Source organism: Eleutherodactylus coqui, chromosome 9, assembly GCF_035609145.1.
Source record: "Eleutherodactylus coqui strain aEleCoq1 chromosome 9, aEleCoq1.hap1, whole genome shotgun sequence".
In the NCBI taxonomy this organism is placed as follows: Eukaryota; Metazoa; Chordata; class Amphibia; order Anura; family Eleutherodactylidae; genus Eleutherodactylus; species Eleutherodactylus coqui.
This window is the reverse complement of record NC_089845.1, coordinates 99,985,869-100,006,415: the sequence shown is the minus strand read 5'-3', so window position 1 is coordinate 100,006,415 and position 20,547 is coordinate 99,985,869. Positions and strand designations below refer to the sequence as shown.

The window sequence follows — 20,547 nt, the reverse complement described above, 5'->3', positions numbered from 1 at the left end:
ACCACATTAAAAAAATGCAAGGTTCTTAGCATATATTTAGTATATTGCCTCATCAACCAACGTCCAGGTGACCATGCTTACACATGGGTTTTGTTGCATTTGCATTTGTAAAGTAATGGCTGCCTCCACTTATGCTGTATATTCCCTTTAACCCATTTGTCCTATGTCCTTTTAACCCATTAAGGACCAAACACCGTAAATTTACAGCGCTTGGTCCTGTGCTTTAATCCCAGCCGATAGTTAAAATACGGCGTGGGGGGATTAAAGCCCCTGGTTATGCAATCAATCAGAAGAAGGTCAGGTTGTTAGCTGCAAGTCACAGCTGAGAACCTGAAGGAGTTGGTTTTTAACCCCTTCAACCTTCTCTTTTCTCCAGTACATAGCTTTCAATGAGCATAATGTACTAAGAAGTGAGAGTGGAAATATAACTTCCACTACCGAGCCGGCGGTTACGTGACCACTGGAATTCTCTGGCACAGCAGAGCTACAGAGTCCCAGCAGACCCTGATCAGCTCTGCCAGTAACTATTGTCACTATAGGGTATGTTTTTCCCTGTAACTGGGGCTATGGATGCCCCAGCTACAATTGAAGAGTGTCAAATTTAAAAAAAACATGTGAATGTCCCCCAGAGGTCCTATATGGCGTCATCGGGGACATAGATAGTAAAAATAATAATTACATAAATAAGTAAAACAAATTTACAGAATAAAATAAAAATATATACATAAAAAAGAAAATAACCCAAAGCCGACGCCAACCAAAACCGTCGCCATGTGTGCCTTGTAATCCAAAACCATGCATATTATATATCAAAACGTCCGAAACAAAATGAGGAACCCATTCCCATACTTTATTTTAGCGTAAATATACTAATTAAAAAACATAACTATAAATATTTAAAAAATCCTTTTTTTTAAAGCTTTTTATTATTAATAAAACTAAAAACAGAAAAAAAGTCAGTGAAAAAGCTATTGAAAAAATAGCTCTATATGTCACAGGAAGAAAATGAAGCAAAAATAATTTTGGTAGCTGAAGGAAATAAAATAGGGCAGTTAAACCACTACATGGGTAAAATCCCTAAAAATTGTCTAGTTCTTAAGGTACAAAAAAGCCTGGTCGTTAAGGGTTTAATTAGACTTTACAATTTATTATCCTATTTTCCTTGGTTTCAGGCTTTATTCACACGAGCGTATATCGCCCGCCATTTTCACGGCCGGCTAACATACGCTACTATCTGATGCATTGGAATGTAATGCATCAGATCACACGGGTGATTATCCACCACGTAAATGTGCCCAGCTGGCCAGGATAGCGCATAGGAGCACATTTCGGCCTGGAGCTTTTACGCCAGCCAGGAAAGATAATCCTGGAACTATCTTCCCGGCTGGAATACAGCGGCAGCTTCCATAGACTCCTATGGGAGCCTATGACAGCTGCCGGAGAAGGGGGGTGGGAGGCAGTTTAGCTGCTAAACTCCCTCCCCCTTCTCTCCTCCTCTCTGCCCTCTCCCATTGCTGGCTGCTGACAAGGGCCAGAGAGGGGGCGGAACTGAAGCCGACGGAGTAGGGGAATGGGAGCACTGCATAGTATGAAATCAGTGAGTGCATCCGGCCTCAGTGCCGCTGAGTCATCACTACCCAGGGAGCTGCAGCACCCTGGTTGATAATCCCTTTAATGGTGACCTCCCGTCCCACCTGGGACCCTGGGAAAAGCGGGACACAAGGTCCCAAAGCAGGACTGTCCTGCCTAAATCGGGATGTCTGGTCACCTTATGCTAAGAATCTTGCATTTTTTATTGTATATATTGTATATATGTTAGGCTGGTTTTTATATGGCTGAGAAACTAGCACAAGATTTGTGCGTTGCAAGATACACAAATCTTGCGCGAATATGTACCCCTATTCTTTTGAATGGAGTCATATACATGAATGATGCGGTGCGGGAAAAAAATGTTCTATGTATTTGCAGTCCTCTGAACTTTGGGTGGAATTAACCTTTCTGGTTAACTCCACCCACTTCTCAAATCTGACTAGAAAAGACACAAATTAAAGCACAAAAATGGCGTGCATCACAATTTGTGACTTTTCTACACCATTAAACTTGGTGGATTCCTGCCACTGTACAGAGGTAATGAGTCATGAGTAGATTACTTTTTGGAACGTTGGGATGGAGTTTCCCACTCCAGCAAAGAAACATTCAGCCAGCTCACATCTGCCCGCCCCAACGCAGGTAAGTGGACGATAGGACGTATTTAGAACGTATTAAAACTTGGGCTCCAGTTAGCAGAAAGCGTTGTTGGTGATGACATTCCTCTTCCTCTTCTCAGGTCTTTGCGCCAGTCCAGAGCTGGGTTTAGTGGCTTCATGTGGAAGAGACAGAGTGATCCGCATCTGGACGGAGAAGAACCGTCTGCTGAGGTCTTGCAGCGTTTTGTTTCCCCTACATTCAGTTTCTATACATTGTTTTACTATGTACACTTATTATCCACCACACTTATAGGAGCTTGTTGGACATCCCATTTACAGCAATGGGGGTTAGGCCGCCTTCACGCAGGTTTATTTGCACGTGTAAAATTTACACAGGTAATATGCAGAGACTAGAACCCATTGGTTTCAATGGGTTCGTTCACATTACCGTATTTTGCGTGCACATTTCGGTCATGCAAAAAAAAAATTAGAACGTGTTCTATATCTCTGCGTATTTGCGTAGCAAAGGTTCCCATAGAAGTCAATGGATGGTGCAAAAATGAGCACACAATACCAAGGAGATGTGTGAAATGCTGTGTAATTGCGCTGGAAAAAGAAAACATCTGGTACTAATTAGCTATTTCAATTTGTGCGCATTGCTTGCCGCGCATTACAATACGCAGGTGTGCATGCAAAAACGCATTGTTTAATCCACAAAAATGCAGCACTCAAGTGGGCACAAATGCGCTTACACTCGTGTGAGTATGCAGTTGTGCCCCTCTTGTGGTTACAACAAACCACACTCTTTTGGGAAACTTTTTTGGGGTGTCTGTGGGAATCTGTGCCACATTGGTGAGGTCAGCCACTATTCCAGGTCACAAGTCACCAGACCTTCCCACTCATGTAGTCTCATTGACAGCTCCGATTCCAGGGCACAGGTCAAACCTTGTTACCGCTGTATTCCCGGTGGCAGCCACCATCCCAGGCTACAAGTCATCAGACTCTGCCTACTAATGTATTCCTGGTGGCAGCCACCAACCCAGGGCACAAGCCAATGCATCCTCCTTACTAATGTAGTCCCCATGGCAGTCATCATTCCAGGGTACAAGTCACCAGTCCCTCCCTACTAATGCAGTCCCCTTGGTAGCCACCATCTGAGGGCACAAGTCAACGGACCCTCCCTAGTAATATAGTCCTCGTGGCAGCCACCATCCTAGGACACGAGTCACCAGACCCTCCCTACTAATGTAGTCCCCTTGCTAGCCACCATCCCAGGACACAAGTCAATGGACCCTCCCTAATAATATAGTCCTGGTGGCAGCCACCATCCTAGGACACGAGTCACCAGACCCTCCCTACTAATGTAGTCCCCTTGCTAGCCACCATCCCAGGGCACAAGTCAATGGACCCTCCCTAATAATATAGTCCTGGTGGCAGCCACCATCCCAGGGCACAAGTCACCAGATCCTCACTACTAATGTAGTCCTAATGGCAGCCATTATCCTAGGACACAAGTCATTGGACCCTCAATCCACTCATGTTCTATTGTCTTGTTGCAGGCTCCTTCGTCTCAATGCTTCCCCTGAAAGCCTATCATTTTGTAGCAGTCAAGGAGAACTACTTGTGGGGATTCATAGGGACATTTATCGAATCCACCTAATGAGGTTATTGCCCCAGCCATACAAGCTAAAGGTAAGAAATGCTGTAGAAGAATGACACTGGCCCATGACTCTTAAGCTCATATTAGTGCAGCTCATCATAGAGCTATCCACTCTCCCACCACAGTGACGGCCATCTCTCTGGACTCCAGGTTATTCTCCATTAATAGCAGCTCCCCCCGTGTCACTGGCAGCATGGGCACCATGCTTATGGGCCCAGAAGCCTTGTTCATACAGCAAATTTTGGGTGTAGTTTGTTTCTGATCGTTCCCTGAGTGCGTTGAGTGCTTAATGCTTATACCGGACACGTGGACAATGGTGTCACCTCTCCATGTCTCCTAGATAATGTGCCTGGCGCCTCCCTCCGCTGTTTCTGATCTCACATGTCCTCCGGATGGGTCGAATCTGTTATCTTTTTCCATGGAGGACATACAGAAGCTCCCACAGCCCTGTGGCCTCACGCACAGGTACTGCAAAGGTCTCCGTTCCTTTTCTTTCATGGCCAGTATTTTCTATTCAAGAGGTTAGAGCACTCTCTATACATGTAACCTCTGCACATGTAATGGAACCCATTCTACCTGTAACCCCATGCACATGTGATGGCTCCCTCTGTACATGTCACTTCTGTGTATGTGGTGACTTGGTCCATGTATTGTACCTAATCGGACATGTTTACAGTTTGCATGGCCTGTGTGTTATAGACTGTTATACTCCTGTTTTCAGCAGGTCTCCTTACTCTTTTTTAGGACCTCGGTGAGCTGTTTCCATGATGTGGAGAAAAATGGACAAAAAGAAGAGGTACAAGGTGGAGGATGTGGGCAAGGAACTGACACAACAGCTATGTCTCACCCTTCGGGAGGAGAGTGTGGGTGAATGGTGCAGGGACCTGACATAACAGTAATGTCTCATCCTTCAGGAGGAGGGTGCAAGTGAATGAGATGGAGACCTAACATGGAAGCCATGTCTCATCTTTCGGGAGGAGGATGTGGGTTAATAGGGCTGGGACCTGAAATTACAGCAATGTCTCATCCTTCAGGAGGAGGATGTGGGTGAATGGCGGGTTGACTTGACATGACAGCCATGTGTCACCCTTCAGGAGGAGGATGTGAGTGAATGGGGGTTGACTTGACACAACAGCCATGTCTCATCCTTCAGGCGGAGGATGCAGATGAATGGAGCTGGGACCTTACATAACAGCCATGTCTCACCCTTCAGGAGGAGGGTGCGGGTGAATGGTGCAGAGATCTGACATGATAGTAATGTCTCATCCTTCAGGAGGAGGAATGGAGATGAATAGAGCTGAAACCTGATTTGACAGCCATGTCTCACCCTTCAGGAGGAGAATGTGGGTGAATGGTGCAGGGACCTGACACAACAGTAATGTCTCATCCTTCAGGAGGAAGGTGCGGGTGAATGAGATGGAGACCTAACATAGAAGCCATGTCTCATCTTTCAGGAGGAGGTTAATAGGGCTGGGACCTGAAACGACAGCAATGTCTCATCCTTGAGGAGGAGGATGGAAATGAATGGAGCCAGAATCTGACAGCCATGTCTCAGCCTTCAGGAGGAGGGTGTGGGTGAATGAGAGTTGACCTGACATGACAGCCATGTCTTATCCTTCATACTTGCAGGAATGTAGGCTATTAAGTACCAGGGACCGGGAACTTCATCTTCTTCAAATGGGAAAACTGAGATCTCGCAAAAGAATGAAGGGCAACAAAGAAACCAGAAGAGAAGCCATGGAGAAATATCTACAGCTCATCTACCAAAAGAAACCGGGCTTTACAGTGAGTGCAGACCAAAAGATAGAAGATCACATATAGATAACATATCGAGTATAAAAAAGATCATGAATTACAGGGATAGTAAAGACACAGGTTACCATATTGATATATAGGTATATGTGATGCAGGTGTATCCGACAGTGTGATGCATTTGGATCTGGTAATTTGATTTGGGTGACTCACACAGGCAGTGATCCAGGTGAATCAGCCTACTAGATCTTCAGTACTGAGACGATAAGACATAAGTGAATATTCTTTCGTGGCCAGTGCTGTCCTTCCCTTCAGAGTTCCTCGCCATTAGTCTGCTCCGTATTGTAGACACTGTGAGTTCCTGACCTCGGAGATGCAGGCCTCAGCCTGGAGATCTGTTGGGCTCACACTTGACTTATGGGATTTAGGAATGAAGGAATGTTACAGTTTAGTTTTTCTTTATTTCCATTGGATCATTATTACTGCATGATTATGGAAGATACAGGAAGCCTGTAATTTCCTTCTTCCAGATCCTGAAGGCTGCACTTTCATAGATTTCTTCCTCCAGAGCCAAGTGACACATTGGTGGCCCTGCTGGATCATGCGTGATCAGTCAGGGCCTGGCCGCAGTGCGCACCAAGACACTTTTTTCAGCTTATGTTTAGTACCTGTCTTCTAGATACCTGAAGAGGATAATTTTGATCCAGAAGAGCTGCTTATGGCCTCAGGAGTTCAAGAGCCAAACAAAATCCCATTTGTTCCATTGAAGAACAATCGAGGATTCTTTACCGATTCTGCGCTGGGATTCTCCATTGATTCCTTACCCAAACATCTCCAGGTATGTAGTTCAGGAATGAAGAGCTTATATAGGGTCGTCTGTTGTGCCAGGATGGAACAGACCACGAATAACTGGTGGAAATTATTTAGTAAATGTGGGCCTATGTATTAGTGTATGTGTCAGTATATGTATCATTATACAGTAGATACATATAGTATTAGTATATGTATCATTAAACTGTAGATACATACCATATCAGCCCTATGTATCAGTATGTCTGGGATGATTTAGTAAATCCTGCACTGAGCAGGAGGTTGGACTCTACCATTCTATGATTCTATGTATATGTAGCAGTAGATATACTGTATTCAGCCTCATTCACTTTGCACCTCTATGTGCGTTTTTGATATGTATTTACGTTTTTTAAGACCATGTTGCATTTGTATTCACTGCGTTTTTCCCACACGCAGAAAAAAAAATGCAAGAACACCCAATTGATGTCTTTTTTTCCCACTGACTCCTGGGTCATTCCATGTCAGTTCAACCAACGCTCCCGGTCGACCATCTCAGATTTCAATGAAACTTTGCACAAAGATAGAACCTGACCCTAAACTAAGATAGCCAAAATATTAGGCTTCAAATTGCTTTGGTTCACGAGCTACAGGTCTTTATCTAGGGGGTTGTCTTGTGATTACAGCGCGCAACCTGAAAAAAGTGACGATTTCAATCCATTGCCAAGCCAGTTCCAATGACTCTAGAGCAATGAAACTTCACACACTAGGAGAACTTTTGGTGCTGAATCCAGCTAAGCTACTCAGACTGCCACTCTTATTATCATTCTGCCACCATTGCATGTCAAAGTAGCTGAAAAATTCTATTGCGCAAAATAAAATTCATATTTTAAGCAGTAATAACTCATAATCAATGCAATCCAACTCAGCTCTGAATTTATCAATGTGTACTCCATAGAAATGGTTCTCATTATTCACATTATGGACCCAAAAGGATGCATAGCTCTTAACCCTTTCCAATCCATTTATTTTTTCTCACCCATTCTCCCCAGCTCCAAATAAATTGGAGCTGGGAGAATGGGTGAGAAAAAATACATTTTCCCTGCACCCTCCTGATCTGACAGAGTTCAGGAGGGTGCAGGGAGGGACCTGCTTACCTGACCGGCGTCTTGTGCATTCTCCTTCTGCCTCCCGGCTCGGCGATCATGTGACCGCTGGGGTCAGGTGACACCTGGCGGTCACATGATCGCCGGGTCGGGAGACAGAAGGAGAATGCACAAGACGCCGGTCAGGTAAGCAGGTCCTTGCACGGTGCAGGCTCCCGGCTCGGCGTTCATGTGACCGCCGGGGGTCAGGTAACACCGGCGGTCACATGATCGCCGGCCGGAATCTATGCATTGCATAGCGCTAATTGAGCGCTATGTAATGTGTAAAGCAGTGGGCAGAAAGGGTTAAAAACCCTTTCTGCCTTCTCCTCGGGGGTCCTCAATGAGGACCAGTGCAGGAGTGTATCTGCACCCGATGTGTCTGACGATCGGGTGCAGATCCACTCCTGCACTGCAGTGTCGGGCCTGCCCCGACATCGGAGCTGTGGAGGAAAATGATGATGTCGGGGCAGGCCCGACATTGGACTGGAAAGGGTTAAGATACAATGAGTCAAAAATGGCAAAAAACATTTTTATGCAAATTTTTACCTTTTTTCAGAGGCAAAAATCAGAATGTACTCCATTTTTTTTTTGCTCTATTTGAAAGAGAATTTTTTGCTCTACAAGATTTGATGTTTTTCATTTTGTTCCCAGACCTTCTAGATGGGAAATTTTTGTTTTGCGTTTTGTCATTAAGCTGCTTCATAGGATCTGTTGATCAGCCGGCATGCTACAGCTTGACATGGCATCCAGCAGTTGCGCTTCCTTTCTGCTCATTTTTCACTTCATCTTTGCTGGTGCACAATCAGTCACTTGTAAACTATAGTTATTTATTACAATGACAGACCTTCTAGATGGGAAAATATCAATGTCTGTGAAAGTCCTATGTACTCGTGGAAATCAAATAATAAAATAAGTGTAAGTTTTGCATGGATGCATAATTAGTTTAGAAATCATGAGAAGGTAAATTATTTTTGGAACGAGACAACTTTTTGTGCTCAAGAAACTTATGTGATCAAAAATCACATGGCGAGTTCAGGTGAGCCACAAGCTTTGGCCTAAGATGGTCAGAATAGCATTGAGTGTTGCATAATGATTGTGGTATATTACAGTGATCACTGGGCTTATTTAGCACTCTATCCATATTGGATACTAAGATTATCTAAGGCTAGCATTTGTGTAATAAAACAAAAATTTCCCATCTAGAAGGTCTGGGAACAAAATGAAAAACATCAAATCTTGTAGAGCAAAAAATTCTCTTTCAAATAGAGCAAAAAAAAATAAAAAATAAAAATGGAGTACATTCCAATTTTTGCCTCTGAAAAAAGGTAAAAATTTGCATAAAACTGTTTTTTGCCATTTTTGACTCATTGTATCTTAAGAGCTATGCATCCTTTTGGGTCCATAATGGGAATAATGAGAAACATTTCTATGGAGTACACATTGATAAATTCATAGCTGAGTTGGATTGCATTGATTATGAATTATTACTGCTTAAAATATGAGTTTTATTTTGCGCGATAGAATTTTTCAGCTATTTTGACATGCAATGGTGGCAGAATGATGATAAGAGTGACAGTCTGAGTAGCTTAGCTGGATTCAGCACCAAAAGTTCTCCTAGTGTGTGAAGTTTCATTGCTCTAGAGTCATTGGAACTGGCTTGGCAATGGATTGAAATCGCCACTTTTTTCAGGTTGCGCTCTGTAATCACAAGACAACCCCCTAGATAAAGACCAGTAGCTCGTGAACCAAAGCAGTTTGAAGCCTAATATTTTGGCTATCTTAGTTTAGGGTCAGGGTCTATCTTTGTGCAAAGTTTCATTGAAATCTGAGATGGTCGACCGGGAGCGTTGGTTGAACTGACATGGAATGACCCACTCCTGACAACGTGTAAAAATTACAGTGAATCTGCATGTAACACCCATTTTCATTGCACATTTTACAGTCCCATAGACTTTCATGAGTGATTTTGGTCTGTGATACAGACCAATAGGACATGCTGGGATTTTTTTTTTGTGCGCTTAAAAAATGCACATCTGAATACACCAATGTAATTCAATGGGTCTCTGTTCAGTCAGTAAAATCATGGACTGCACACAGACAGAAAACATATGTCTGTGTGAATGGGCCCTTAGTATATGTATTAATATAGATACATACCATATCAGGCCTATGTATCAGTATATGTATTAGTATAGATACATACTGTATCAGTAAAGATAAATACTATGTCAGGTCTATGTATCAGTATATGTAACAGCATAGATATATACTGTATTAGTATATGTATCAGTATAGATGCATACTGTATCAGGCTTATGCATTAGTACATGTAACAGCGTAGATGCATACTGTATTAGGCCTATGTATCAGTATATATATTAGTATAGATATACTATGTATCTGTTAAGGAATTCAATGTTCCGTCAATATGCTGTGAGGCTCCAAATCAGAGGTGGTTATGGCGGCCGCCGTGAGAAAGCAATGAAACACAGAGATCAGGCCTGTGTCTAGAAGCAATCTGTGTTTATTCTGTACATTGTCATTTCTTATACAAAAAATAGAAGGAGTATCAGTAGGCGTATCAGTAGGCGTATCAGTGCAAAGGCTAGTGTTACAAAGTTCAATCTGTTATACTGAGGTCAAAGTACTAAGGTGGTGAATAATTGCGTTTTCTCAATAAACATGGCTTCTTTTGTTGGAATGTAGACTGACTGTCTAGTACCTTGATTCTTTATCACAATCTACATTTTAATCACATGCCCTAGACAGCAGTTAATGATCGAAGCATTCCATTATCCTTTGATCATTGTAACGAGATTAACAAGATCTTGGAGACATGATGGACATTTAAGATTACACCTCTACTTAATGTAATTAAGTACTAACCTAAATGTACAAGCATTTATCAGAGCTTTTCATAGGACACAGAATAGAGTGTACAATTTAGGCCTAAAGCCTCCGGAAACGTATATCAAAGATACATACATATATAAATTAATATGTTCATAACCCTCACAATCCCCCATTTGAAACAGTCCACCTTGAAAAGAGCCTTTGTTGTGGTACTATCAAGGGTGCTAAGCCACCCCTGCCGGTCTTTCTATCCTCTTCGCTGGATCCCCACTGTTGGTGCTCTTTTACTCTTTTGACTGTTTTAACGATATCGTAGAGGGAGCGATTCCAGATAATTTGCTTGTCTCCGTATCCCACAGAATGTCCATAAGTTGCAAACACTCAAAAGAATGAACAAAAGAAACAGTATTAGTAATGGGTGAAACATAAAATCCATCATCTTTCCTGCTGTAGGTGACCATCCAGTAAAAATATCATACCAGTTATATTCTGTGTCTATCTGGATCTTATTACCTATGCTGACCAACTTATCTCCTACCCATATAGTTTGTTTTTCTAATTCCATAAGGGAAAGGTTAGTAACATCCAAATGCTTTTAAAGGTGTTCAGTGTCTTTCATTAGTCTTACAATTCTACCCAAGGATATAGTCAGATTTGACATAGGGATAGCATCTGGGTGCCAGTAGTACCTTAATGTTGCTTCAGCATCTGGCAAAAAGGTGTAAGTTTCTGTAAACCAATGTATCACCGATATGTTCTGTAAACATCCAGAAAATGGAGTGGTGAGATTATACATACTGGTGGTTTTAGTTTGGTTGGTAACAAAGCATATATATTGGGGGCCAACTTCTATCAGCATATGGAAAGACGCAGGTAGCACCGTCCAATCACATATGCTGACTGAAGGCTGCAGGAAACATGGCTCATATGCGGCTGTACTCCATCCGCATACTAGGCCATCCAGTGTTTCTTCACAGTTCTCTATGCCATGGGTTTTATTTTCACTATCAATCATAGTACCTGTGAACTTGGGCAACCAATATTGGAAAGCATATAGAGGCGGTCCGAACACCACAGGTAGTACTACAAACTTACACATCAGGCTTGTGTCCTTTACATCATAAAAAGTCATTTCTCCAGTGCAATATTTATCAGAGCATTCTACACTATCAGCCCGGGGCCGTATCCAGGATGCTACTGGAATTACATTCTTGAAAATATTTCTCCACAATTTTTCATTATTTGTCATCAAATCTGACTGTGCTTTATCCTTCTCATGAATCATATATACATATTGCAGGCTACATTGTGTATAGTTTATGAATTTACTCATATTTACAAACAAATCATTTTGAACCCCAAAACTCAGATTAAAAAGCGTTAATACATCCTTATTATATCCTAATGCAAGATGTTGGGGGAGCCTAACTAAATTGTCAGTGTGTACCACAGGGGTTGTTTCCAGGACGGTCAAAAGGTTTAACCACATTAGAGAGTTGGCTATAGGAGTACCATTAATGCACAGGAGAGTATATGTATCTTTTAAAGATATTGTCTGGTTTGTGCCTCCTCTTCCAACTTGGTCACCCTTACACATTAACGTTTTTGAAAGATGCTCATATGTGAACTGCTTATCTATATGAGCCACACATCCTTGGGTTAGTTTATAGCATGAGATATTTACTCTACTGATAATGTTTATCCAAGGATGCTCTCCTTCCTGTATGACATATGAACGACCTTTAAATTTATTGGAGGGGACATATAAGCCACTGGTCTCTCCTAGTGTAAAATTGGCTATTATGCACCTATGATTGCCTTCACATATGAACTCGTCTTGCTGTCTGGCTTTAGTTTTATTTGCCCAACCCCAGTAGCTTCTAACAACACCTCCTTCCTTAGTTTGTGCCAATTTCAACTTTCCCGCTGGCGTCAGGGTCCAGGCCCTGGCGATAAGCAGGAGAATTCCAAGCACCAGGAATAGTCTCATTTCTCTCATATTGTGGTTTCTTAACCTTTTTGCAATGTGAGGCATGTACCCAATTGGTTTTACCCTCTAGTTTGACGGCAGTACTGGTTGTGAGCAGCACTTGATATGGGCCGTCAAACCTTGGTTCCAATGTCCTCCTCACGTGTCTCTTTGTCACTACCCAATCTCCGGGCTGCAGATCATGCGTTCCTTCAAGAGAATTTGGATCTGGAATTAAAGAAAACACTTGATTGTGTGTTGCCTTTAGGCGTGCATTTAAGGACATAACATAGTCAGTTAGAGTACCATACTGGGCCTGCAGTACCTGTGGAAAGTACAGACCCAACCTGGGTGCACACCCAAACAAGATTTCATATGGTGATAATCCTGTTTTTCTGTTAGGCACATATCTGACTGAGAAAAGGGCCAATGGGAGGCACTCAGTCCATGGTTTGCCTGTTTCTTTCATTGCTTTCTGTATTTTTAGTTTTAGGGTACCATTCATCCTTTCTACCTTCCCACTACTTTGTGGATGATAAGGGGTGTGAAATGCTTGGGAAATACCCAGGGCAGACATGATGTGTTGCATTATTTCACCTGTGAAATGTGTACCCCTGTCTGACTCGATTACCTCTGGTACCCCATACCTGCAGACTACCTCATTCATGAGCTTCTTTGCTGTTGCCTGAGCAGTTGCCTTGGTGATGGTGTAGGCCTCAACCCAACCTGAGAAGATATCAACAACAACAAGCACATATTCATATTTCCCCACACGTGGGAGCTGAATATAGTCAATTTGCAATCTCTGAAATGGGTAGAGTGGCCTAGGCAAGTGTTTTTGCGGGACCTTTACTTTCTGTCCTGGGTTGCTCACGGCACAGATCATACAAGATTGGACAAATGATGCAGCAGTTACAGAGAACCCAGGGGCCACCCATTCTCTCTCAAGCGTTAGTAGCATAGCTGTCTTCGATAGGTGAGTCTTTCCATGGATCAGCTGGGCCATCATGGGGTACAGGGATCGTGGTAGGCAAGTTCTACTGACTGTTTGCCATACGCCACCCTGTTCTACTGCTCCCATATTAGTCCATTTATCTTTTTCTTCTTTGCTGGCTTGTGACTGTAATGTCTTTAGTACATCAATGTCCATATTTTTATCAAAGTCCAAATCATAGTCTCTGACTTGTGCGGTCAGTATCTTCTTTTCTTCTTTCTTCCATGGTTTGAGGGCCGCTGCCTTTGCTGTGAAGTCTGCGAGGGCGTTGCCTTTTGCTTCTGCAGTGTCGGCTTTAGTATGAGCTTTCACCTTTAGGATTGCTACTTTATCCGGTAGGAGTAGGGCTTTCATAAGGTTCTGTACTGCTGCACCATTCTTAATGGGTTGTCCTACAGAAGTTAAAAATTGTCTGGCCTTCCATATTGGGCCGTAATCATGAGCTATGCCAAATACATACCTGGAATCAGTGTAAACGTTTGCTGTTTTACCTTCTGCCACTCTACACGCCTCAGTGAGGGCCTTCAATTCCGCTTCTTGTGCTGAGACATGCGGAGGCAGAGCTTCTGCTTTTAGGACATCATGTTGTGTGACTACTGCATACCCGGTATGGAATCGGCCATCCTCACCTTGGTACCGTGAACCATCTACAAAAAGCTCAAAATGTGCATTGTCAATAGGCGTTTCAGTAACTGATTCAAAACCTGCAGTTTCTTGCTGCATCAATTCTAGACAATCATGCTGGTGTTTTGAATCAAATAAATCAGAATCATGCTGTACAGAATTTAAAAATAACTGATCTGCAGTACCCAAATCCCCCACCCCCCCATTTGAATCGGGATACTCGATTGGAAGAAGAGTAGCCGGGTTCACGGTAGTGCACCGTTGGAAGGAGATGTTAGGAGGCATGAGCAAGGCACATTGTAACCTTATTTGACGAGCTAGAGACAGGTGTTTAGGTTGTACTTGAGTGAGTATACTCTGGATGTCATGAGGGGTGAGAACCACTAGGGGGTAGTCCAGGACCAACTCAGAAGATTTGTCAACCATTGCTTGTACTGCTGCTACCGCACGGACACAGGAGGGGGCTCCTCGGGCCACCGGATCCAATCTCATGGAGTAATACCCAAGTGGCCGTGGACGTCCTCCATGTTTTTGTGTCAACACTGCCGTCGCATGACCAGAAAGTTCAGTGCAGAAGAGAGTGAAAGGTAGAGTGTAATTAGGAATTCCCAGTGCTGGAGAACTGAGAATAGAGAGTTTTAGTGTATGGAAATTGTCAGTTGCTTCAGGAGTGAGAGAGAAAGGAACACTTGGAAGACAATCATAGAGTGGTTGCATCAGGGATGAGGCAGAACGGATCCAAGGACGGCAGTATGAGACAAGCCCCAAAAAGGTGCGGAGTTTGGCAGCAGAAGAAGGTACAGAAATGGCTTGAACTGCAGCTTTTCGTTCTTCTGTGAGATGTTTGGTTCCTTGAGCTAGGCAATGGCCTAGAAACACAACCTTTTGTTTACAAAGCTGTAATTTTTCCTTTGAAGCCTTGCAGCCATTTTCTGCTAAAAATTTTAGAAGAGAAATGGATGCAGATTGACATGTTTTCAGATCCTCAGCACAAAGCAGAAGGTCATCAACATATTGCAACAGCACAGTTCCATCAGGCGGAGTCCAGGCCTGCAAAACAGACTGGAGTGCCTGGGTGTACATGTTTGGAGAATTCTGCGCACCTTGTGGCAGGACGGTCCAAGCGTATTGTTTACCCTTGAAGGTAAAAGCAAAAAGGTACTGGCAATCCGGATGGATCGGTACACTGAAAAACGCATTTGCAAGATCTATCACTGTAAAAAATGTCGCAGTGGGCGGGACTTGTGCTAAAAGCGTATGTGGATTTGGCACTACTGGGGTGTCGAGTACAGTTACTTTATTAATTTCCCGAAGATCATGTACCATGCGATAAACATCTGGTTGTCCCTTTTGTGTTTTCTTTTTAACTGGGAAGAGGGGAGTATTGGCTGGTGATGTTATTTCCCGTAGTGCCCCCATTTGAATTAAGTCTGTAATTTGTGGGCCTATAGAATCCTCTTGGGCCCTACCCAATGGATATTGTTTTACTTGGGGGGCTACGCATCCTGGTTTTAGTGTGACTACCATGGGTGTCACATTCATATGACCAATATCTGTTTTGGACTTGGCCCAGAGTTCCTGTGGAACTTCCTGTAATATTATTTCCTCTTCTGTAGTTAAGAGGAAAATTGGCTGTGGATCATCTAGAGAAGCCACCATCTGGCAAAATTGTTCTGCGTTTGTTTTTGCAAAATCAATCTGCACTGTTCCTTCTTCAGTAAACTGAATGGAAGCTGACAGGGCAGAGTGTATGTCTGTGCCCATAACTGACAGTGGAATATCATCACTCACCAATAGTTTTGTTAACACTGTCTGGTCTCTGAATTTTATGGGGAGAGGGTCTGTTTCCTGAAGTTTCTTAGGAACTCCTTCAAGACCTACAACAGTTTGAGCTGTATTTTGCCGGTATGCTGGAGGAATTAGGTGGCTTTGGATGACTGAGGTTGCTGCCCCTGTATCAACAAGGAAAGGAATTTCCTTATTGAGTACTTCCCCTTTAAGAAAAATGGCCGCACCCTCTTTTACATTGCTCATGGGGAAGAAGGGCAGAGGGTCGCCGACTATTCAATCTTGGTTTTCTATTTCTCCCTTGGCGACTCGTGCTTTTGTGGGTTGTTCACTACCCCTCTGCTGGAGGAATTTTCTACACTCCCGTTTAAAGTGCCCAGGCTTACCACAGAAATGGCACTTAAGGTTATGTTTGGGATGGGTGCCCCGTTTTATTTTGTTCTCTCCTGTGCTGTATTGTGCTATCATAACAGAGCTATGTCCTTTTTTGATTTTTAAATTTAGTTCAATGCCCTTGGCTGCTTGCACCAGGCCTGCTGCTTCATATTGTCTCCACTCAGGCTTGTTATCCATGAGTTTAGACCTCAAGGGTTCTCGCAACCCCTCTACAAAGGCCATGCTAAGTACATGGTCACCCAATTCTTGTATGCCCCTATACCCCAGATCTGACCAACGTTGTTGAAGGCGGGCATAAAATTGCTCTACACTTTCATCCTTCTCTTGTGTGACATTAGAAAGAGACAGGGAGGATTCTTTTAATTTTTCTTTTGCCCAACGTTCTAGACCAATTAAAAATATCTTACCACTTTTTAATTCTCTATGTTTAATTTTATCCCAATCTGTGCCACAATAGTCTTTCACATAATTTAAAATTATAGTTCCCACTGCCTCCCCTGTTTTTAACATAATCAAAGGACCCAGATCAGCTGATGTTGCAGAGTATGTGTCTTGTATTTGTGCTATCTGTCTAAAGAAAGGCATAGGTCTGGTCATGGGGTCTGGTAATTGCTGTATAAGTGACATATGCTCTTGAGGTGTCCATGGTCTATATTTAACTTTTTGTGAGGTCATATCATATTGGCTCCTTCTGCCTTCCCCCTGTGTTACATCAGCTCCTATACCACTCTCTGCTCCCTGCATCTCCTCCTTGTCCTCTTCTCCATGCTTCCACTCACTAGCCTTGAATCTAGTGAGCATAGGCATAACCGGTTTGTGCCGAGGAGCTCCGCAAGCAGGGCAGCTCTCTCTCCAATCCGGGTTTTGTTGTCCACAATGCCAGCAGGTCCATCCCTCCTGTCCAGTGTTTGACCTTGGAGTGGATGGCTTGGCATAGGGTGGGGGAGACTGTTGGAATTGAGATGAAGGAGGGGGTGGAGGTGGAAGAGGGAACTGACCTGGCAATGGGGGAGCATAATATATCTGTCCTTTGAATTCTTTTCTCTGATATCCTGCATCTTCTATATCTCTACTTGCCTTTTTCCAACTATTCAACATTTCCTGTAATCCATTATCTTTTGCCCACCCAGCATGACTGTCTGAAAACCTTTCCCACTGCTGGAGATCTAATACTCCTGTCCCTTTATATCCTATGTGCTTAAACAATTTATCACATCCTCTACCAACTGCAGCTCTGCCTTCTCTTTCTTGTACAATTTCTTTAGCTAGCTTCCATACCTTATCCTCTTTACCAGCAGTATTGCCCATGGCTGGCGGTTTATGTACACCAAGAGGCTTATTATTTTATCCTTTCACACACATAAAACAATCCCCTGACCGTTGAAATATACAAACGGAACTGCAGGGGGCCCTGTCCAGAATCGTGGCCTTGTTAGGGACTCCTTTCAGCGTCACTGATCAGGTTCCTGTTAACACGGGACACAGAGATTTATATTTGCACCCCGGAGGTCAGGTTCCGTCGATCAGGTCAACTCATCAATCACTCACTCGTGCATAAACAGGCACACATAAAGACAAAAACATTTGAATGTCAGTTACTACTTTTTTAAGTGTCAGTACTTCCTCACTTGTCTGTAAGTGTCGGTACCTCCCAACCCTGCTTATTTTTCCCCCGGCTCAACTACTTCTCTTATACCTATAAGAGGCTCCCATCAGGGATTTTATCCCCTGAAAATTTTAGGCTTCCCTGGTACAATTTATACCATGCCTTCCAGAGATCGGCAAGAGGGTTTCATATTCTGTACACTGACCATGCAAAGTAACAAATAAAGACAATAACAGTTAAAGAACACCTGCACAGCATATTCAGCCCACCATATGAATTCTTAAAAAAAAGCTTGAAGATTTATAAGAGGCATGCACTTCTTACCCCTCAGACAGGAAAGGAGCAGCCAAGAAGCACGGATAGATTGTGGCAAGATAAAGCCTTACCTTACTGCGCAGTTTTTGTAAATCCGTGGTTCCGAGTGGCTCCTTATCCCATCTGGGTCCGGGGGGGTTTGAGGTGCAGGTGGTCCTCTTGTTCCTTCAAGCCCCACGTTCTGGGCACCAATTACTGTTAAGGAATTCAATGTTCCGTCAATATGCTGTGAGGCTCCAAATCAGAGGTGGTTATGGCGGCCGCCGTGAGAAAGCAATGAAACACAGAGATCAGGCCTGTGTCTAGAAGCAATCTGTGTTTATTCTGTACATTGTCATTTCTTATACAAAAAATAGAAGGAGTATCAGTAGGCGTATCAGTAGGCGTATCAGTAGGCGTATCAGTGCAAAGGCTAGTGTTACAAAGTTCAATCTGTTATACTGAGGTCAAAGTACTAAGGTGGTGAATAATTGCGTTTTCTCAATAAACATGGCTTCTTTTGTTGGAATGTAGACTGACTGTCTAGTACCTTGATTCTTTATCACAATCTACATTTTAATCACATGCCCTAGACAGCAGTTAATGATCGAAGCATTCCATTATCCTTTGATCATTGTAACGAGATTAACAAGATCTTGGAGACATGATGGACATTTAAGATTACACCTCTACTTAATGTAATTAAGTACTAACCTAAATGTACAAGCATTTATCAGAGCTTTTCATAGGACACAGAATAGAGTGTACAATTTAGGCCTAAAGCCTCCGGAAACGTATATCAAAGATACATACATATATAAATTAATATGTTCATAACCCTCACATATCCATATACTGATACATATATATATCCATATATGTATTAGTATAGATACATACTACATTAGGCCTATCAGTATAGATGCATACCATATCAGATGTATGTATTAGTATACTGTATATATCAGTATACGAGTAGATACAGAGCTTTAGAATTTCCAGACTGGAAATATTTCCACCTGTATGTACCCCGGAAAGTGACACTAAAGGGTCTGCAGTGTCTTGCCTTGCAGACTTCCAGGCGCAGGCTATAAATGATGTAAGATGGGTAGGGAAGAGTGGGCTCTATGATGCCAGCTCATGTCAGCAATCACAAAGTCACTTCTGAAATTATATTTTTCTGTGTTTTCTAGACTTCATTTCTAGCTGCTGGTGTCTTTCCAAACTCCGCTCTTCTTCAGTTGCTTTGGCCGATGAACATTGAGGAAACCCTCAGACCAATAAAAAGAAGAAATGTGAGTTCAGAGGGTGATGGATTATCGTTCAGTGATATGACCTATATCCAGACCAGCTCTCCGCTCAGGTGCATGGGAGAACTCCTGGGCACTGATGTCAATGACAAGGTTCGGCTTTGCCTAAGGACTCCTGCACATTTGCGATCGCGATATCACTGGGTTTTTTACGCAAATGTCAATAGGACTTTCTAATGTTAAAAACTAGAGATGAGCGAACGTACTCGTTTCGAGTAATTACTCGATCGAGTAACGCTATTTTCGAGTACTTCAGTACTCGGGTGAAAAGATTCGGGGGGCGCCGGGGGGAGGCGTGGCGGCGCGGGGGTAGCAGCGGGGAACAGGGGGGAGCCCTCTCTCTCTCCCTCTCCCCCCTACTCCCTGCTGCAACCCCCCACTCACCCACGGCGCCCCCCGAATTTTTTCGCCCGAGTACGGAAGTACTCAAAAATCGCGCCCAGTCACATAATCTTACTACAAGTTGAAAAACGAAAAATCTGTGGAGAAAGAGACTGTCTGCGTCTGCAATCAGACATCAGCTGTTCAGCCTCACCGCTGCAGAAACAAGTATCTCCACCATCTTCAGCTGGCACAGACTCCACACTAAAAAGGGAAGTGAACAGCATTTTCATCCCAGCATCATACTCTCCAAAACCTGAGGAGCATTTACAGACAATCCAGGCTCGCTAAGACCTGTAGTGCAAAACTCTGATGATGTTCACTGCTGATGAAACTGATCAAATAGTGCAGCAACGCCTCGAAGAAAGTGCAAAAAGATGGACTTATTAAATCGCGTCACCTGTCAGTGTCCAGCAAACCCATAGATTCAGCTTCCCTGAGGCAGTATGTCTCACATTAGACTGATTCATTAAAAATTGCAACAAAATCAATTGTTCAACTGGAAAAATAAAGTTTCTTACTTGAAAAAATCTAAAAAAAGCAACCAAACTTTATAATCAAATCTTTAAAAGAACAGAATTTCCACCTCCAATCCTATAATGTGATTTTCAGAGCCACCGGTCCTGCTGTAAATGTCCAGCGCCGATCCTATAACATATAATACTTGGAGGAGTCACCTGTCCTGCTGGAAATTTCCACCTCCAATCCTATAACGTGATATTCAGAGGAGCCTCCGGTTCTGCTGTAAATGACCACCTCCAATTCTATAACACGTGATATTCAGAAGATCCACTGCT

At 43.1% G+C, this 20,547-nt stretch overlaps 1 protein-coding gene across 4 annotated transcripts in view; it reads left to right on the top strand.

The window, feature by feature from the left end:
- WDR97 (WD repeat domain 97) overlaps window positions 1-20,547 on the top strand; it is a 66,742-nt gene that overhangs the window by 19,832 nt on the left and 26,363 nt on the right. For all 4 annotated transcript variants that reach the window (XM_066578105.1, XM_066578103.1, XM_066578102.1 and 1 more), the window contains 7 exons: window positions 2,327-2,417; window positions 3,746-3,878; window positions 4,187-4,311; window positions 4,591-4,642; window positions 5,476-5,631; window positions 6,278-6,436; window positions 19,253-19,354. In XM_066578105.1, coding sequence (XP_066434202.1) covers window positions 2,327-2,417; window positions 3,746-3,878; window positions 4,187-4,311; window positions 4,591-4,642; window positions 5,476-5,631; window positions 6,278-6,436; window positions 19,253-19,354 — 818 coding nt within the window. The remainder of the gene's footprint in view (window positions 1-2,326; window positions 2,418-3,745; window positions 3,879-4,186; window positions 4,312-4,590; window positions 4,643-5,475; window positions 5,632-6,277; window positions 6,437-19,252; window positions 19,355-20,547) is intronic.